Source organism: Fundulus heteroclitus, chromosome 1 (assembly GCF_011125445.2).
Source record: "Fundulus heteroclitus isolate FHET01 chromosome 1, MU-UCD_Fhet_4.1, whole genome shotgun sequence".
Classification (NCBI taxonomy): domain Eukaryota; kingdom Metazoa; phylum Chordata; class Actinopteri; order Cyprinodontiformes; family Fundulidae; genus Fundulus; species Fundulus heteroclitus.
Window position 1 is genome coordinate 36,193,649 of NC_046361.1, and position 13,266 is coordinate 36,206,914.

General features: G+C 40.7%; 2 protein-coding genes across 2 annotated transcripts; one reads left to right on the forward strand and one right to left on the reverse strand.

The window, feature by feature from the left end:
* Positions 1-586: 586 nt before the first annotated feature.
* Positions 587-6,538, forward strand: taf8 (TAF8 RNA polymerase II, TATA box binding protein (TBP)-associated factor). Its single transcript, XM_021311037.2, has 8 exons — positions 587-771; positions 986-1,139; positions 2,778-2,876; positions 2,961-3,023; positions 3,130-3,254; positions 3,348-3,495; positions 3,586-3,728; positions 5,928-6,538. The coding sequence occupies exons 1-8, from the start codon at positions 718-720 to the stop codon at positions 6,066-6,068; spliced, it is 927 nt and encodes a 308-aa protein (XP_021166712.2). The 5' UTR covers positions 587-717; the 3' UTR covers positions 6,069-6,538.
* On the reverse strand, positions 6,426-13,216 carry LOC105918282 (protein pitchfork). The gene is made up of 5 exons (XM_012853336.3): positions 12,998-13,216; positions 10,320-10,418; positions 8,406-8,542; positions 8,211-8,328; positions 6,426-6,534 (listed from the first exon to the last, which is right to left on the reverse strand). The coding sequence occupies exons 1-5, from the start codon at positions 13,157-13,159 to the stop codon at positions 6,469-6,471; spliced, it is 582 nt and encodes a 193-aa protein (XP_012708790.2). The 5' UTR covers positions 13,160-13,216; the 3' UTR covers positions 6,426-6,468.
* Positions 13,217-13,266: the final 50 nt, after the last annotated feature.

The following is a 13,266-nucleotide window of genomic DNA, read 5'->3' on the forward strand; positions in this document are numbered from 1 at the left end:
CCCCAGTTTAGTCCTGAGCTTGTAAATGGGTCTTGATGATACTAGATGGTTCATTCTGGTTGTATTTAACACCAAGACAAGCCTTACAGAACCACAACAAGATTTTAAACATACATTTGTGAAAAATCTCAAGCCAGTACATGGATTTGGGGACTGCTTTGATATAATCCACTTTCCTGAAATGGGTTGGACTTTAGTAAACACACCATAAAGTACACACATCTTTTAATCATATTTACCATTATATTATTATCTTTACAGCACACATTACTATCGCATATTGGGCCAGAAATTTGTGAAAACCATAGATTTAGACTTTTTCTGTACACGGTGAGTGTCTTTTCTCCGAACTTTATTGAAAACGTTTTTATTTCAAAAACATATAGAGTAAATAAGTATACAATGAAACAGTAATATGATTAAAATCAAGGTGATTGGAAGAAAATAACTAACTTTATCAATAAAATAAATGCAAATAAATAAATAAATAAATTTAAAAAAAGGGTTCGTCGCCAGGTGTCGAATTGAAAGTGTAATTTAACAAATAAACAGTAGATGGCGACTTTAAGTAAATCTGCAGCACGGTTCTACTTCCGCCCAGGTAGCGGAAACGACGTCATTAATTCGTTCTGTGTTTACTATCAGTGGCTACGCGCCAGTTGATTAAGTAAAACACTTTTCTAAGTTTATTTAGTAAAAGGCAGACACGTGAAGCGGATGCAGATGGGAGATTCCTCGGCAGCTTCGGGGACGTCGCTGAATTCTGGCGGGGTAAGAGGCGCTTTTTTCGGCCAAGGAGCCGAATGGAAGCGGGTTTAAGCTAGTTAGCTTTAAGTTCCTCCACATCAGTGAGGTAACTTAACCGAACAGTTAAGAGCCTCCTGTGTTGTGAACAGCGAGTTCAGGTGTTCTGCACTTTCAAATAAATCCTTCCTAAAAGGTGGGCGATCTCAGGCTTCTTTTTCCCCCATGTGTGCTCCATCAGCGTGGGGCGAAAGCCGCCTCCAGCCCCGCGGAGAACTACCAGCTGGCCCGGCGGCGGACCCTGCAGGTTGTGGTCAGCGCGCTGCTCACGGAGAGCGGCTTCGAGAGCGCGGAGAAGGCCGCCGTGGAGACGCTGACCGAGATGATGCAGAGCTGTACGTATGAGCCCTGGAGGTGGAGGGTGAAGGCATCCATCAGCCGAGCCGAGAGCTCTGCTTGTTTCTTTCAGATTTCCTGAAGGGCGACAAACTGTGTTGCCACAAATCGGCATTTATAAGTTGTGATGCTGCAGAGCCGCAGAGTTTGAAAAGGAGTTTAAGGAACGAACCTAATTTTGAAACTGTTAGCTCGATGGGCGCATAAATAAATAAATAACATTGCACTGATTAGAAGAACATTACTAATGTACAAGTGATGTACTGAAGTAGCTTAACTGCTGATATATATATATACTTTTTTTTAATTTCTCGGACCATAAAGCGCACTAAATATTCTTCCCAAGTGTGTAATATCCCTGTCTCTGTCAGGAGGACAGAGTTGTTGGCCTACATTGCCCTCTTTCTAACATAAAGCCAAAATAAACGTAACTTTTATATTGAATTAAGTTACTTTGTTTGTTGTTGATAGGGCATACTCTGGGCACAGGCTGCTTAAAGGCACCCACATAGCCAAGCGTACTGTTGCCTACATTTCTTGGGTCAAATACCTACAGTGGGACAAAGCGGCTGAACAGATGGTAAAATGTGTGATTAGCTTGCTGAGCACCTAGAGCCGTTTCTTTTCTAGCAGGCTCCCATCTGTCAGTGAGAACATTATAAGAACACACACACTCTTACTGGTGTATTTGTTTGTGGGGTTTTGAATGTATGCAGTGATACATTTATTGCCAAACTAGAGCAAAAACACCATGAGGAATTGCTTTTTACATACGATTCAGCCAATTAGGTCAGCTAACTGCATGGCTCTCTAGCTATCTTACAGCAATATGCCAGCACAGCTGATGCATTTTTAAACACTTGCGTTATACTCCTCCTTTTGCTTCAAAGTCGTTTCCAACCGGGGGATACTATCAAACCTGGCATCGCTGCCACACAGTGACAACAGAGCTCGCTGCAAGGCAACAGTGACTCCACTAGCTAGTGTGTCTCATGCAGCAGACGAAGTGCAACGATTTCTGATCAGACGAAGGCAGAAAACAGACGTGAGGATAAAGAGTTTGAAGGTGTCCACAAAAATTAAGATGAAGATGTAGCAGAGGGGTAAGGAACACCGATGATTAAGGTTACAGGTAAAAACCGAAAGGTAGGATTTATACAAGATGAGCACAGAATATTTTGATTAGTTTATGCCGTTGCTCTGCCAGTGTGGCCCTTTTGGAAAAAAACATTATGATCTCCAGTTTAAGGTCTTTGAAATGTTTGATTTTAATTCTTGCCTTAACACCGGTGAGCGCTCTCTAAGAGGTGGAGTGTTTAAATAATTCACCTAAGATGACATAGATGGGAGAGTATGACTGACGGTTAATCGTTGACTGTATGAACGGCAGATGTTTTTTTCTGTTAAAATGCATTTCATTTTTTTCTTTCTAATAATCAACTTATGACATGAGTATTGTATCTGCTTTTCTGTACATACAGAAACTCTTATAGGAAGTCAGAACTAGTGAGGGGTTTGAGTCCAGCCAATTCTTAGAAACTATTTGTTATACAATCGAATATTATAGTTCATGACTTTCCCATTTTGTTGTTCAAGTAGAAAAAAAAGTAAATATTTGTCTTTTCTTTCCCCTTAAGATATAACCGAAATAGGTCGATGTGCTAAAACGTACTGCGAACACACGGCGAGGAGCGTCCCGACGTTGTCAGACGCAGTGGTGACCCTCATTGAAATGGGTGAGATCAGGAGTCGACCCGCATCATGCAGGGCGGTGCTGAGACGCTCCAGTCTGATGACGTTCAAACTTTGTGTTGTTTTAGGTTTCAACGTCGACACCCTGCCTGTGTACGCCAAGCGCTCTCAGAGGATGGTCATAACTGCCCGTAAGTAAGCGTTCTGCCACGCATCTGCTCTCTCTGTGAGGAATTAGGTGGTTTTCAGTGATTTCAATTCCTTAAAAAAAAAAAACCTCCCCATTATGAATTTCAGCTCCGGTGACGAACGCGCCGGTGACTCCTAAATCTCTTTCTGCTGGACAGAAACGGACTCATCCGTCTCACATCCCCAGCCACTACCCAGAGTTCCCCGACCCTCACACCTACATCAAAACACCTGTGAGTCAGAGAGCAGCTTCCTAAACCAAACCATTTTATTCTCCTAAATGTAACTGCTGGCTGAATCGTAACCGGGTGTGTGACGTCCTGCAGACGTTTAGAGAGCCTGTGTCAGACTACCAGGTAGTGAGAGAGAAGGCAGCCACCCAGAGGAGAGATGTGGAGCGAGCCCTCACGCGTTTCATGGCCAAAACGGGAGAAACCCAAAGCCTCTTCAAAGACGACGTCTCTGCCTTCCCATGTGAGTGAAGTCGACGCCTCATGTCGGTTATTTCTGAGCACAAGCTTCCGCGGGACGTCTGTGTAACACGTTCCCCGTGGCTGGTTTCAGTAATCGCCGCCCGGCCGAGCGTCATCCCGTATCTCAGCGCCCTCCTGCCCTCAGAGCTGGAACTGCAGAGCCTGGAGGAGACGGACTCTTCAGAGCAGGACGAGCAGACGGACAGCGAGAACGCAGCGGGGAACGCAAACGCCGTAAGTCCTCACAGCTGGAATCTGCTGCTGGGTTTCATTGATGGCAGCGCGTGGCCGTGTTCTTTTTCTCAGAGCGGAGGCTGTTTTGGTTTTTACGGTAGCTACACACGCTGATCCTGTCTTTCTGAATGTGAACGATGTGCAAATTGACCACAGATCCCCACAAACCGCTGCAGCTGCAGGTTTGACTCTTTCTTTGAGCTGCAGACGTTCATGGTCGGGGGTTTTTGTGTCCAGGTACAACAGCTGCATGTGGCTCCCAGGGCCGTTTTGATAAAGCATCATTGTTTTATAGCAGTACACACAGACATGAGGGCTTGACAGAAATCCAGAGTTCCTTCCCATGAAATCACAGGTTTTCCCCATAAATCCTCTGTAGATGTTGTCAATAGAGGATTTCTAGATCAGGGTCTGATTGTTGTGTGTTCTGTTAGCGCACTGAGAATAAATGCAACATAAAAGCTGCATTAATATTGATCAGTTTAATTAAATACATGGCATTTTAAACCAACTGGGAAGCACTCGGCCTCATATCTAAAAAAAAAAAAAAAAAAAAAAGCTCATCCGTGCTTTTCCACGACATTTTACAGCTGCGGACCTTTTAAAGCAAATGTACTGCTACAACAGAGCAGAAATGTCAAATGGTTCCTTGGTTGAATGGAACGTAACGTGGCTTTAGCTAAAATGGCCTCTAATCAGAGAAATAAGACATAACCTGTTGGTATCAGAGTCGGCTCAGGAAGGTTTTGGGCTCCAATTGCAGTTGACATTATTTAATAAAGAAATGGTTTTAAAATTTAATGTGAAAACAAGGTATAGAAAAAGAATATTAATAATAATAAAAAAGGAAATATCCTTTGTTTCTTGGAGGAAACTCAGGTGTTTCCACAGTAAATTTAAAAGCAAATAGAAGCAGTCAGATTCACACGAAGGTAAAATACAATGAAAAAAAAATTAAAAACATAAAATAAGAAACATGACTACACAGAGGATGAGCCATGCATTATTTATTTTATTTATTTATTGGTTTGCAGCTTCGGTGCAGATGAATGTGACTCCAGCACAAGTGACATTTAATGTTGACTTTTAACATTTGATTCATTCAACACTGAATATTTTCCTCTGTAAAATACATTGACAATCGTACATAAATTTACATTTGCATGAATTTTACATTCCCTAAAATTTGCTACTCATTCATCTTTCAAACAAATTTTAGAATAGGGTCGTTCTTGATAAATATAGCTACAAATGTTTAATTGTATATTCTGTTGTATCAGCCGTAATTAGCCCTGGGGGGACAGAGGAACGTTAATAGCTGCTTTTTTGTTTTTTTATCCGACCACCTCTGAGCAAAATTAAGAGGAACCTTTAGTCACCGTTTGGATGACAGCTAAAACTTCTGCTGTCTAATCAAACATCAATATTCAAAGATGCTCCAATCCACTGATGCTATGGTCAACTAAAGTGTTATTTAGTGTGATAAGAGAGCTGAGCCCTAAAACCTTGTTGATTAAGTAACAAATATCTCTCTGTGGCGATAGCAGCAGCTGATATCAGCCACGTTTACATATAAAAAGGGTTTTGACCAAAGTGAGTCCAGTTGCATATCTGGAGAAAACGGCATCATTAAGGGACGTTATTCAGAGGCGGGGGTAAGATGACAAGAAGATAAATATATTAAGATTCTTCACAAAAAATGTTTTTCCAACATGGCAACGAACCAAAGCACAGATGATACACAGTTGGCAGCAGGAGCGGTCTGCTGTCTCCAGCCTGAAACACGGCCTGTCCAGCCGCACCGAGCCTCAGAGGAGCTGCTAATGTGGAGACATACCCAAGGAAGGTTGAGTGCTTCAACATAATATTAAAGCAACATAAGCACACAGTACCTTTGGGAAAAGTAGGTTTGCCTCAAAATGTTCAGGCTACTTTGTTTGGATCCTTCAGGATGAAAAAAAAAAAAAACCTATCCTGAAAAAATCTGCAGGGCATCAAAATGTGGAATAAATAAGAGGGTGTGAATACTTTGTGGTGCCATTATACTTCTGTACACTGTGCTTTAATATTTTTTTTTCCCTCTTTATGCCAAACAAACACTTTAGTTAGTCTGATGCTGGACGTCACTTGGATGTATAAATGTATAAACTGGACTGGGTTTAACGGCTAGCTTCCATTTTCTTTCTCTGCGTCTCTCAGGACGACCCGAGCGCTGACAAAGAGAACTCGGTGCTCCCCCCCGGCGGCGTTGTTCCATCAGCCAAGGCCAGCGAGGACAACGTAATCGACAACCCGTACCTCCGGCCCGTCAAGAAACCCAAAGTGAGGAGGAAGAAATGAGCCGGGACCGGGCTCTGCTCATGGACCCCCGTTGGCCGGGCCGGTCGGGGCCGCCAGCGGTCCGATATTTGGCAGTCCCAGAGGAGTGACCCGGCGTGGAAACCCGCTGTGAGAGCAGCGACCAGCAGCTGACTGACACCTGCTGCCGAAAAACAGTTTCCGTTGTTACGTTTTCTGTGAGATCTCGCTTCGGACGGACTTCGTAAGCAGCTGCGCTCCGCCACGTGATCCTACAGGCGTCTGGCTACTTTTTGTACATATGAGAACATGAGTTCCTCCTTTTTACTTGCTCCTGTTTATCTACTCGGTGAGAATTTGTGCGGCTGTTTTGTCGAAGTATCAGTAAAATCAGACGACTCCATGCGGTGTTGTGATGTATTTTCATGCCTCAGCTGTGGAGTTAATAGTATAAACTCAGATACGCCAGTCTGCTCCTCTGTTTAACAAACTCCTTGTCACTGGTTAACTGAGGGGAGGAAGGAGAACAAACAGCTGGATTTCAGTCATTTCATATTATTCTGCAGAAGCAGGCACAGTTTCACATCTGGGGAAGTTGTACAAAGTGCTTAAAATGTGGTGACTTGCAAAAATATGTGCACCCCTAAAGCCTCTGTATTTGTTTGGGTTCATGTGAGAGTCCAACACAAAGTAGCACATAGTTGTAAAGTGGAATGAAAAGGATATGTGGGTATTAAAACGTTTTATAAATGATGGAACATTGCAGTGTGCACATATTCAGCTTCCCTGAGTTAGAACTGTGGAAAACGAACATAAAATGGCAGCTGCAAGTCTTCTGTCTCCACCAGCTTTGCACAGAAGGCAAAATCTGTGGCAATTCTTATGTGCCACTCAGCTGAAGAGTTTTTGAAAATATATTTGTAAGTCTTGCTATGGCTTCTCTGTTGGCTGTAGGTCTGGTCTATGAGTGTGGCTTTTTTTATTTAGTAAAAAATTAGTACACTTATCTAATATTGTAGCTTTGGCCATACGGTATATTTGTGTTCGTTGTCCTGCTGAAAGCTGAACTCCTGCCCTGTTTTCAGCTCCATCCATCTTCCTATCGATGCTTATTAGATTCCCAGCAACACAAAAACATCTCGGCACACTGCAAAAACAGATATAAGAATAAGTAAAATGTTCTTAAAAATTTGTGTTTTTCTCCTAGACTTGAGCAGTTAAATAAGCTCATTTACCAATGGAATGAGTATCTTGACCCCTAAAATAAGATAATTAGACATCCTGCACTTGAAATAAGATGATGGAGATAAATTGTTCCTATCTTTAAGTAAAAAAATAAATAAAATCTTATTCCATTGGCAGATCCTCTTATTTACCTGCTCAAATCATGGACAAATACACACATTTTAAGAAACTTTTACTAATTTTTAGTTCGTTTTTTTTGCAGTGCATTATGCTGCCACCCCTAAGGCTGCGCAATATATTGCAAATTTCAAGTCGTTTCAGTATTACAGTTGGCGGTACGCATGTCATTAGGTACCATGCAGTCGGGCTCTCCATGCTTGTGATATAATTTGTGACACTGGTTTAATGCAGTAAAAAAACATTATGAAAGCAAAGAGTTGGTCAGTTGTCTAGAAAACACAAGTACGTTGCTTGAGGCAGATGTTGACCCAAGGTAACAGTGAAGCATTGTTTCCTAAGGCTGGATAGAATATTAATTATCTGGGGCCTCCACTTGCTTTGAACCCAAAGGAGAGAAAGGCTTTATAATGATTTGGTTTTACATTACAAGCCATAATGTTATCAGTCTTCTGGTTTCGTGCCATCCATTTTACACACTGGGTTCACAACTGTAGGCAGTACCTGAACCAGATGGTTGATTTAGCTTTTCGTCATGCAGTCAAATTCTGCTAATGACTTCATTCGTCATTAATAATCAAAATAATTAAACCGTGTATCATTTCTGTCCACCTAAAAACAATAATTAACACGTTGTGTCGGTCTGTCACATAAAAGCCCAGTAAAACTGAAGTTTGGCGGTAATATAACCGAAGCCTAAAAAGTTCCAGGGGCAGACATACTTTTGCAAGGTACCACATTTGTGGCAGTAAGTGGATTCTTTGTGAGTTCCTTTTTAACATGAAAGGTTTGTCGTTTAGTTACTAGGTTTGCGTCTCTCACCTCCACCCTGAGAGCCTTTTTCTCCAGCTGAGGCAGATTGGACCAGTCGGGTCTCCCAAAGCACATGGGCCAGCTCACCTTCCGGTTCGTGACTGCATCCTGAGAGTACGTCCCAGGCCTGATCCAGGAAGTAACATCTGTTAGCTCAGTTCAACGCTGGGGCGTCTCGCTGCTTAACGAGGGGCGGTCTCTCACCCGGGGCTGTCACCCGCAGGATGCGACGTCTCTTTGAATCTGTGCGCGTTTGAACCGAACGGCGCCGTGCCAGGAGGAGGAACTCTTGACTGGCTTTGATCCGGCTGGTACTGCTGAGACGAAGGGGTCAACTGGTTCTGGTCGTTTTCAGATTGCACGGGGTAAAAAAGGCATTTAGGAATTTATTAGTACATAAAGTTGAACAAAAAATAGTTTTTCTGTCATGGTCTCTGACTACCGACTGCTTTTTTAGTACTGAAAAATTGCACCAAAATCATATACTCCCCCACTTTTCACTTAAAGGGTCTTAGTCACGTACTATGACTATATTAAAAAAAAAACATATTCATCTTCAAATTAAACAGTATATGCCAAACACTCGTCCTGATAGTGTTTATTTAGTCCATTTTGGGCCTGAAAGTAGTTTTGCACCGGCCGCCATCAGCAGACGTCTGCCGGCGGTACCGCAGAACTATCAGAAAGCCAGAAAACCTTCGTATGCAACCAGAGAGATCTACTGGCATATAAAGTCATAGTACACGATTAAGTCCCTTTAATAAATGTGAACAGCAGATTCTTTGTCTTTCATAAGAATTGGGTAGATAAAACAGATAAAATGTTAGTTGAATTTCCTGGGTCTAGTAGCTGAAGTTACATACTTAAAAAAATGTTAGGGTGCACTTTTCAAAACAAATACACAAATCCAAGTCTTACAATAAAAAACATAAGGTGCACCACCAAGTATTTATAGTACCATGTTTTTTGCTTTTAACTTAATTTGATAGTAAAGATAAATCCCAGCCATCCAGTGACTCACGGAAACGCAGACTTTGGAGTCGTCCTTTATTAAACTGGGCTAAATAAGGCAACAGTGAGCCACTTCCTGTTCTTAATGCTGAAAATACACAACACAAAAACATGTTTTTCCCTTCCTTGTTTAAATGTGCAAACCTGTGAGACTTTGGGAATTAATTACAGACCCCTTTTCTACAGAAATTAGACGACTTTGGTCGTTTCAATATCGCCTCTCTCTCTCTCGCTCTCTTACCTTTGACCTCTCCACAGTTGGTTTTTGGTTGTTTTGAATGTTTTTTTCTCTCTCCACAGTAACCACATCTTGCCTGTTGTTTTGTTTAGCTGAGACTCCGGTCTGGAGGTGGATACTGTCTGGGCTGCTGCTGCTGGCAACCTGTTTTCCTACGGATGATACGCCTGGTCCTGCCTTGCAGTGGTTAGCGCTGCCTCGCTCGTAGACAGCCACTGGCTCAGCTTTTACTGTTACTAGCTCTATTTGCGGTCTTTTAGCTTCTAGACTTGAATGCTGGCTCTTAGTTTATCTGCTTGGCCGTGTCTCTCCTAGATGAAGCCACTGCAGGAGCTGCTATTACAACCAACCTTTAACTTCCTATCACATAGCAGTATTCCTTCAGTAAAGTACCCCGGTGCTGCTGTGCTCTTTTTGTGTCTCTGTTCTGTCTTCTCAACCTCCCCAGTTGAACGTGAGAGATGAGCGTTCACTCTGAGCCTGGTTCTGGTTCTGCTGGAGGTTTTCCTTCCTGTTAAAGGGGAGTTTTCCTCTCCACTGTCGCTACATGCATGCTCAGTATGAGGGATTGCTGCAAAGTCAAGGTCCACTGTGGCTACGTATTCTTTTAGAAGTGAATTCTGCAACTTTTGAAGTGAACTCTGCAACTCTGTCTGTATGGTTTGATTGAATTGACTCAGTAATGTGCCTTGTAATGACGTCTTATAAATTGGTGCTATATAAATGAACCAATGTGATTTAAGTTTGTTAAGCAGTTAAAAATGAAAAAAAAAAAAAAAAAAAAGTAGTGTTTTAAAAATTGCAAAAAATCTAGTTTGTGGACCTTTATTTTCAACGTGACATTTTTTGACAAATGGCGGCTGGTTTACCTTGTTAAAAGGTGGAAAGCGGGGGGCAGTCCTGGCAGCGAGAACATATCCTCTCTTGCTCTCGGGTTTCGTCTGTATGTCATACATGATGGTGCCAAACTGTAAAGAGAAGGAAAACATAAGGTGCCTTCTTAAAATTCCATAGTTTTCTAGATTCTGCTTTTCTAAATATATTCAACAGATTTTATAACATCCAGCACATTTACAAAATACTTAGATTTACCCAGAGGGGTTTTATTTTTGGTACGCTCCACAGGAATGATGCTGAAGTTTAACATTTAAACTAGAGAAGGATTTCACAGTTTTCGTTTTTGAAATTAATGACTAACTGATCAGTGCTATATAAAACTCTACCATACAATCTGGACTTTAATATCCTTCATCCAATATAGATTTTTTAAAAAGTGTAATTTTTGATCTGTGGTACCCAGTTCAAGAATCACCTTTTCAATTTAAACCTCTCATCTAAGGGATTCCAAGGGCCCAAAAAGGGCTAAAAGAGCAGTTTTTATTTACTTATTTATTTTTCTTAATGAGCTCAATGGGCTTTTTACCCAAAGTACATAAGTACAGTACATTCAATGTAAAACGTTTCAATAAGGAGCTATAAAATCATGGGCTTTGGCAAGTTTAAAGCTGCTATTTTAATGTCTCATAATTTCATAATTTTCCAAACTCGAATTTGAAGATTTCATTTTTTATAACATTGCAACACTGAAGACAATCAAGTACAAAACACTTGGCTCGTTAGGTTTTATCAGAATCAACTTTGTTTGCCAAGTTTCTAGGTTCAAATGAGGGATTTGACTTTTGATTCCAGCACTCGCAACACGTAAGAAACAGACAAGTAACGTCAAGCAGAACAGCAAACTACAATTTATAACAGAAGAAACATTATTCAGGGAAAAAGTAAGAATATGGGTAGTTTGTACAGGAGAGTATTATTTTTGTGACACATGGAATGGACTATCCTATGTAAAATACAGATTAAGGGTTTTTGGTTTGTGACATTTTGACATCAAAAGCTCAGAAATGTGCAGTTAGAGCGGTTTTTGGCCTATAATTCAGCAGAGGTTAATCACATTGGACGTCTGTTTTTAAAACCTGGGCTAAAATGTTCTAGAGGCAAAAAGGAAGTCGTTTAAAGCAGCAGAATAACATATTTTAATGCCATTAATGAGTGTGCATTCAACTTGGTTCTCAGTTTCAACACTTCAATGGTTCTCAATTATTAATTAACAAAAAACAAAACGACCTTCCAGTTTGACATACAAATGGGGTCCTAATTTAATAAATTGTGGCATTTAAATTTCATATTTTTTTATAAAATTCTTTGTCCATTTGTATATTCTGGACATTTGAACAAACAATTTTACTTCCAGCTCAGCAGAGTGGTAAGTTTCATTTTTTACACTTCTGTCTTTTTTTTAAGGATCTGCATCGACTCTTGGGGTTTACAGGCCCTTACCCCCCACATACGTTAAATATGGACTACGGTAATTTATAGATTATTCAAACAACAGTTCTGTCTTTATTTACTTTAATACTGTTTTTAAAGTGCTATGTTTGGTAAATAATCAGTTAATCAATTGAAACGCCCGAGTCAAGAGGTTATAGAGCAGGGGTGTCAAACTAATTTCTACATTGGGCCACTTTGGCATCATGCAGTCATTATAAGGGCCGGTTGCATCTGTATATAAGACACTTTTAATTTCAGTTCACATAAGAATGTAAAAAAAAAAAAATGACAGTAACATAAAAGTAGCATCCTTAGGCCCAGTTCATATAGTTTATCTGCAAAAAAAAAAAAAAAAAGTTCATATTAAGGTGACTTACACTTTAAACCCCTCATTCTGCATCACTTTTTCTCTTTTTGGACATTTCTGGGTTGTTTTAATGTGTTGTGAAAAAACTGACATCTAGTGGCAGGATACTGTTACTGCAAAGTTTTTTTAAATAACTTTTCCTACAAGACGCACAGTTTTAGCTACTTTATACACTTTAAAAGAATATATACCTCTACTTTATGATATGATATGCCTGTTGTGGTGCTTGAGGGCCAAATAAATTGCCTTAACGGGCCGTATTCGGCCCACAGGCCTTGTGTTTAACACATGTAGAAGGCAAGGCAAATTTATTTATATAGCACATTTCAGTACAAAGACAATGCATAGTGCTTTACATGATTAAAATATAGGAAAATAAAACAGAATAAAAGCAAGTTGGAATAAAATCTAGAAACAAAATAAAACATGGAAAAATAGAAACTAAAAGCAAATATTAAAAACAGTTGGACTACAAAGTTAAACTAATGATGTTTCAGTAAAACAGTTTAGGCTAACTAGAACAGTCAAAGGCAATCCTAAACAAATGTGTTTTTAATCGTGATTTAAAAGAACTCAGGCTTTCCACACTTTTATAGTTTTCTGGAAGTTTGTTCCAGATAAGTTGAGCATAAACTTTTTTTTTTTAATCAAGTATTTGGATTCTCAGCAGACTGAATAAAATAAGCAAATGCTTGCTCCCAGTAACTCCCAGCAGTTCGACCTATCAGAAGGCGCCAGAGGAGTATTAATTGTAAATACCAGAACATGAAAACAAAAAACGATACTTATGGAAGTCATCCAAAACGTCGCACAGTTGTAAAACTATTTATGTTAATTGATTACCCAGTTTACCTTATGGACTTCATAGCTGCCGGGTCCGAGATGCGGCGCCTCCTCTCGTTTCAGCTGGTTTCCCAGCCTGTCTGGCGCGAAGTGGCAGGGATAAAGTTTCCTGTCCTGGGAAGTCCAGAAATTAACTTTACGAGCACGACCTGCGGCCGTTTTAGACGCCATCGCTCGAAAATGGGACAACTGACAGGCTAGTTAAAGCTAGCTTCATTTTGAATAGCCGTGACTATGGCAACAGGGAAGCGTTGCCGTGGCGACATGACGCAACGGTG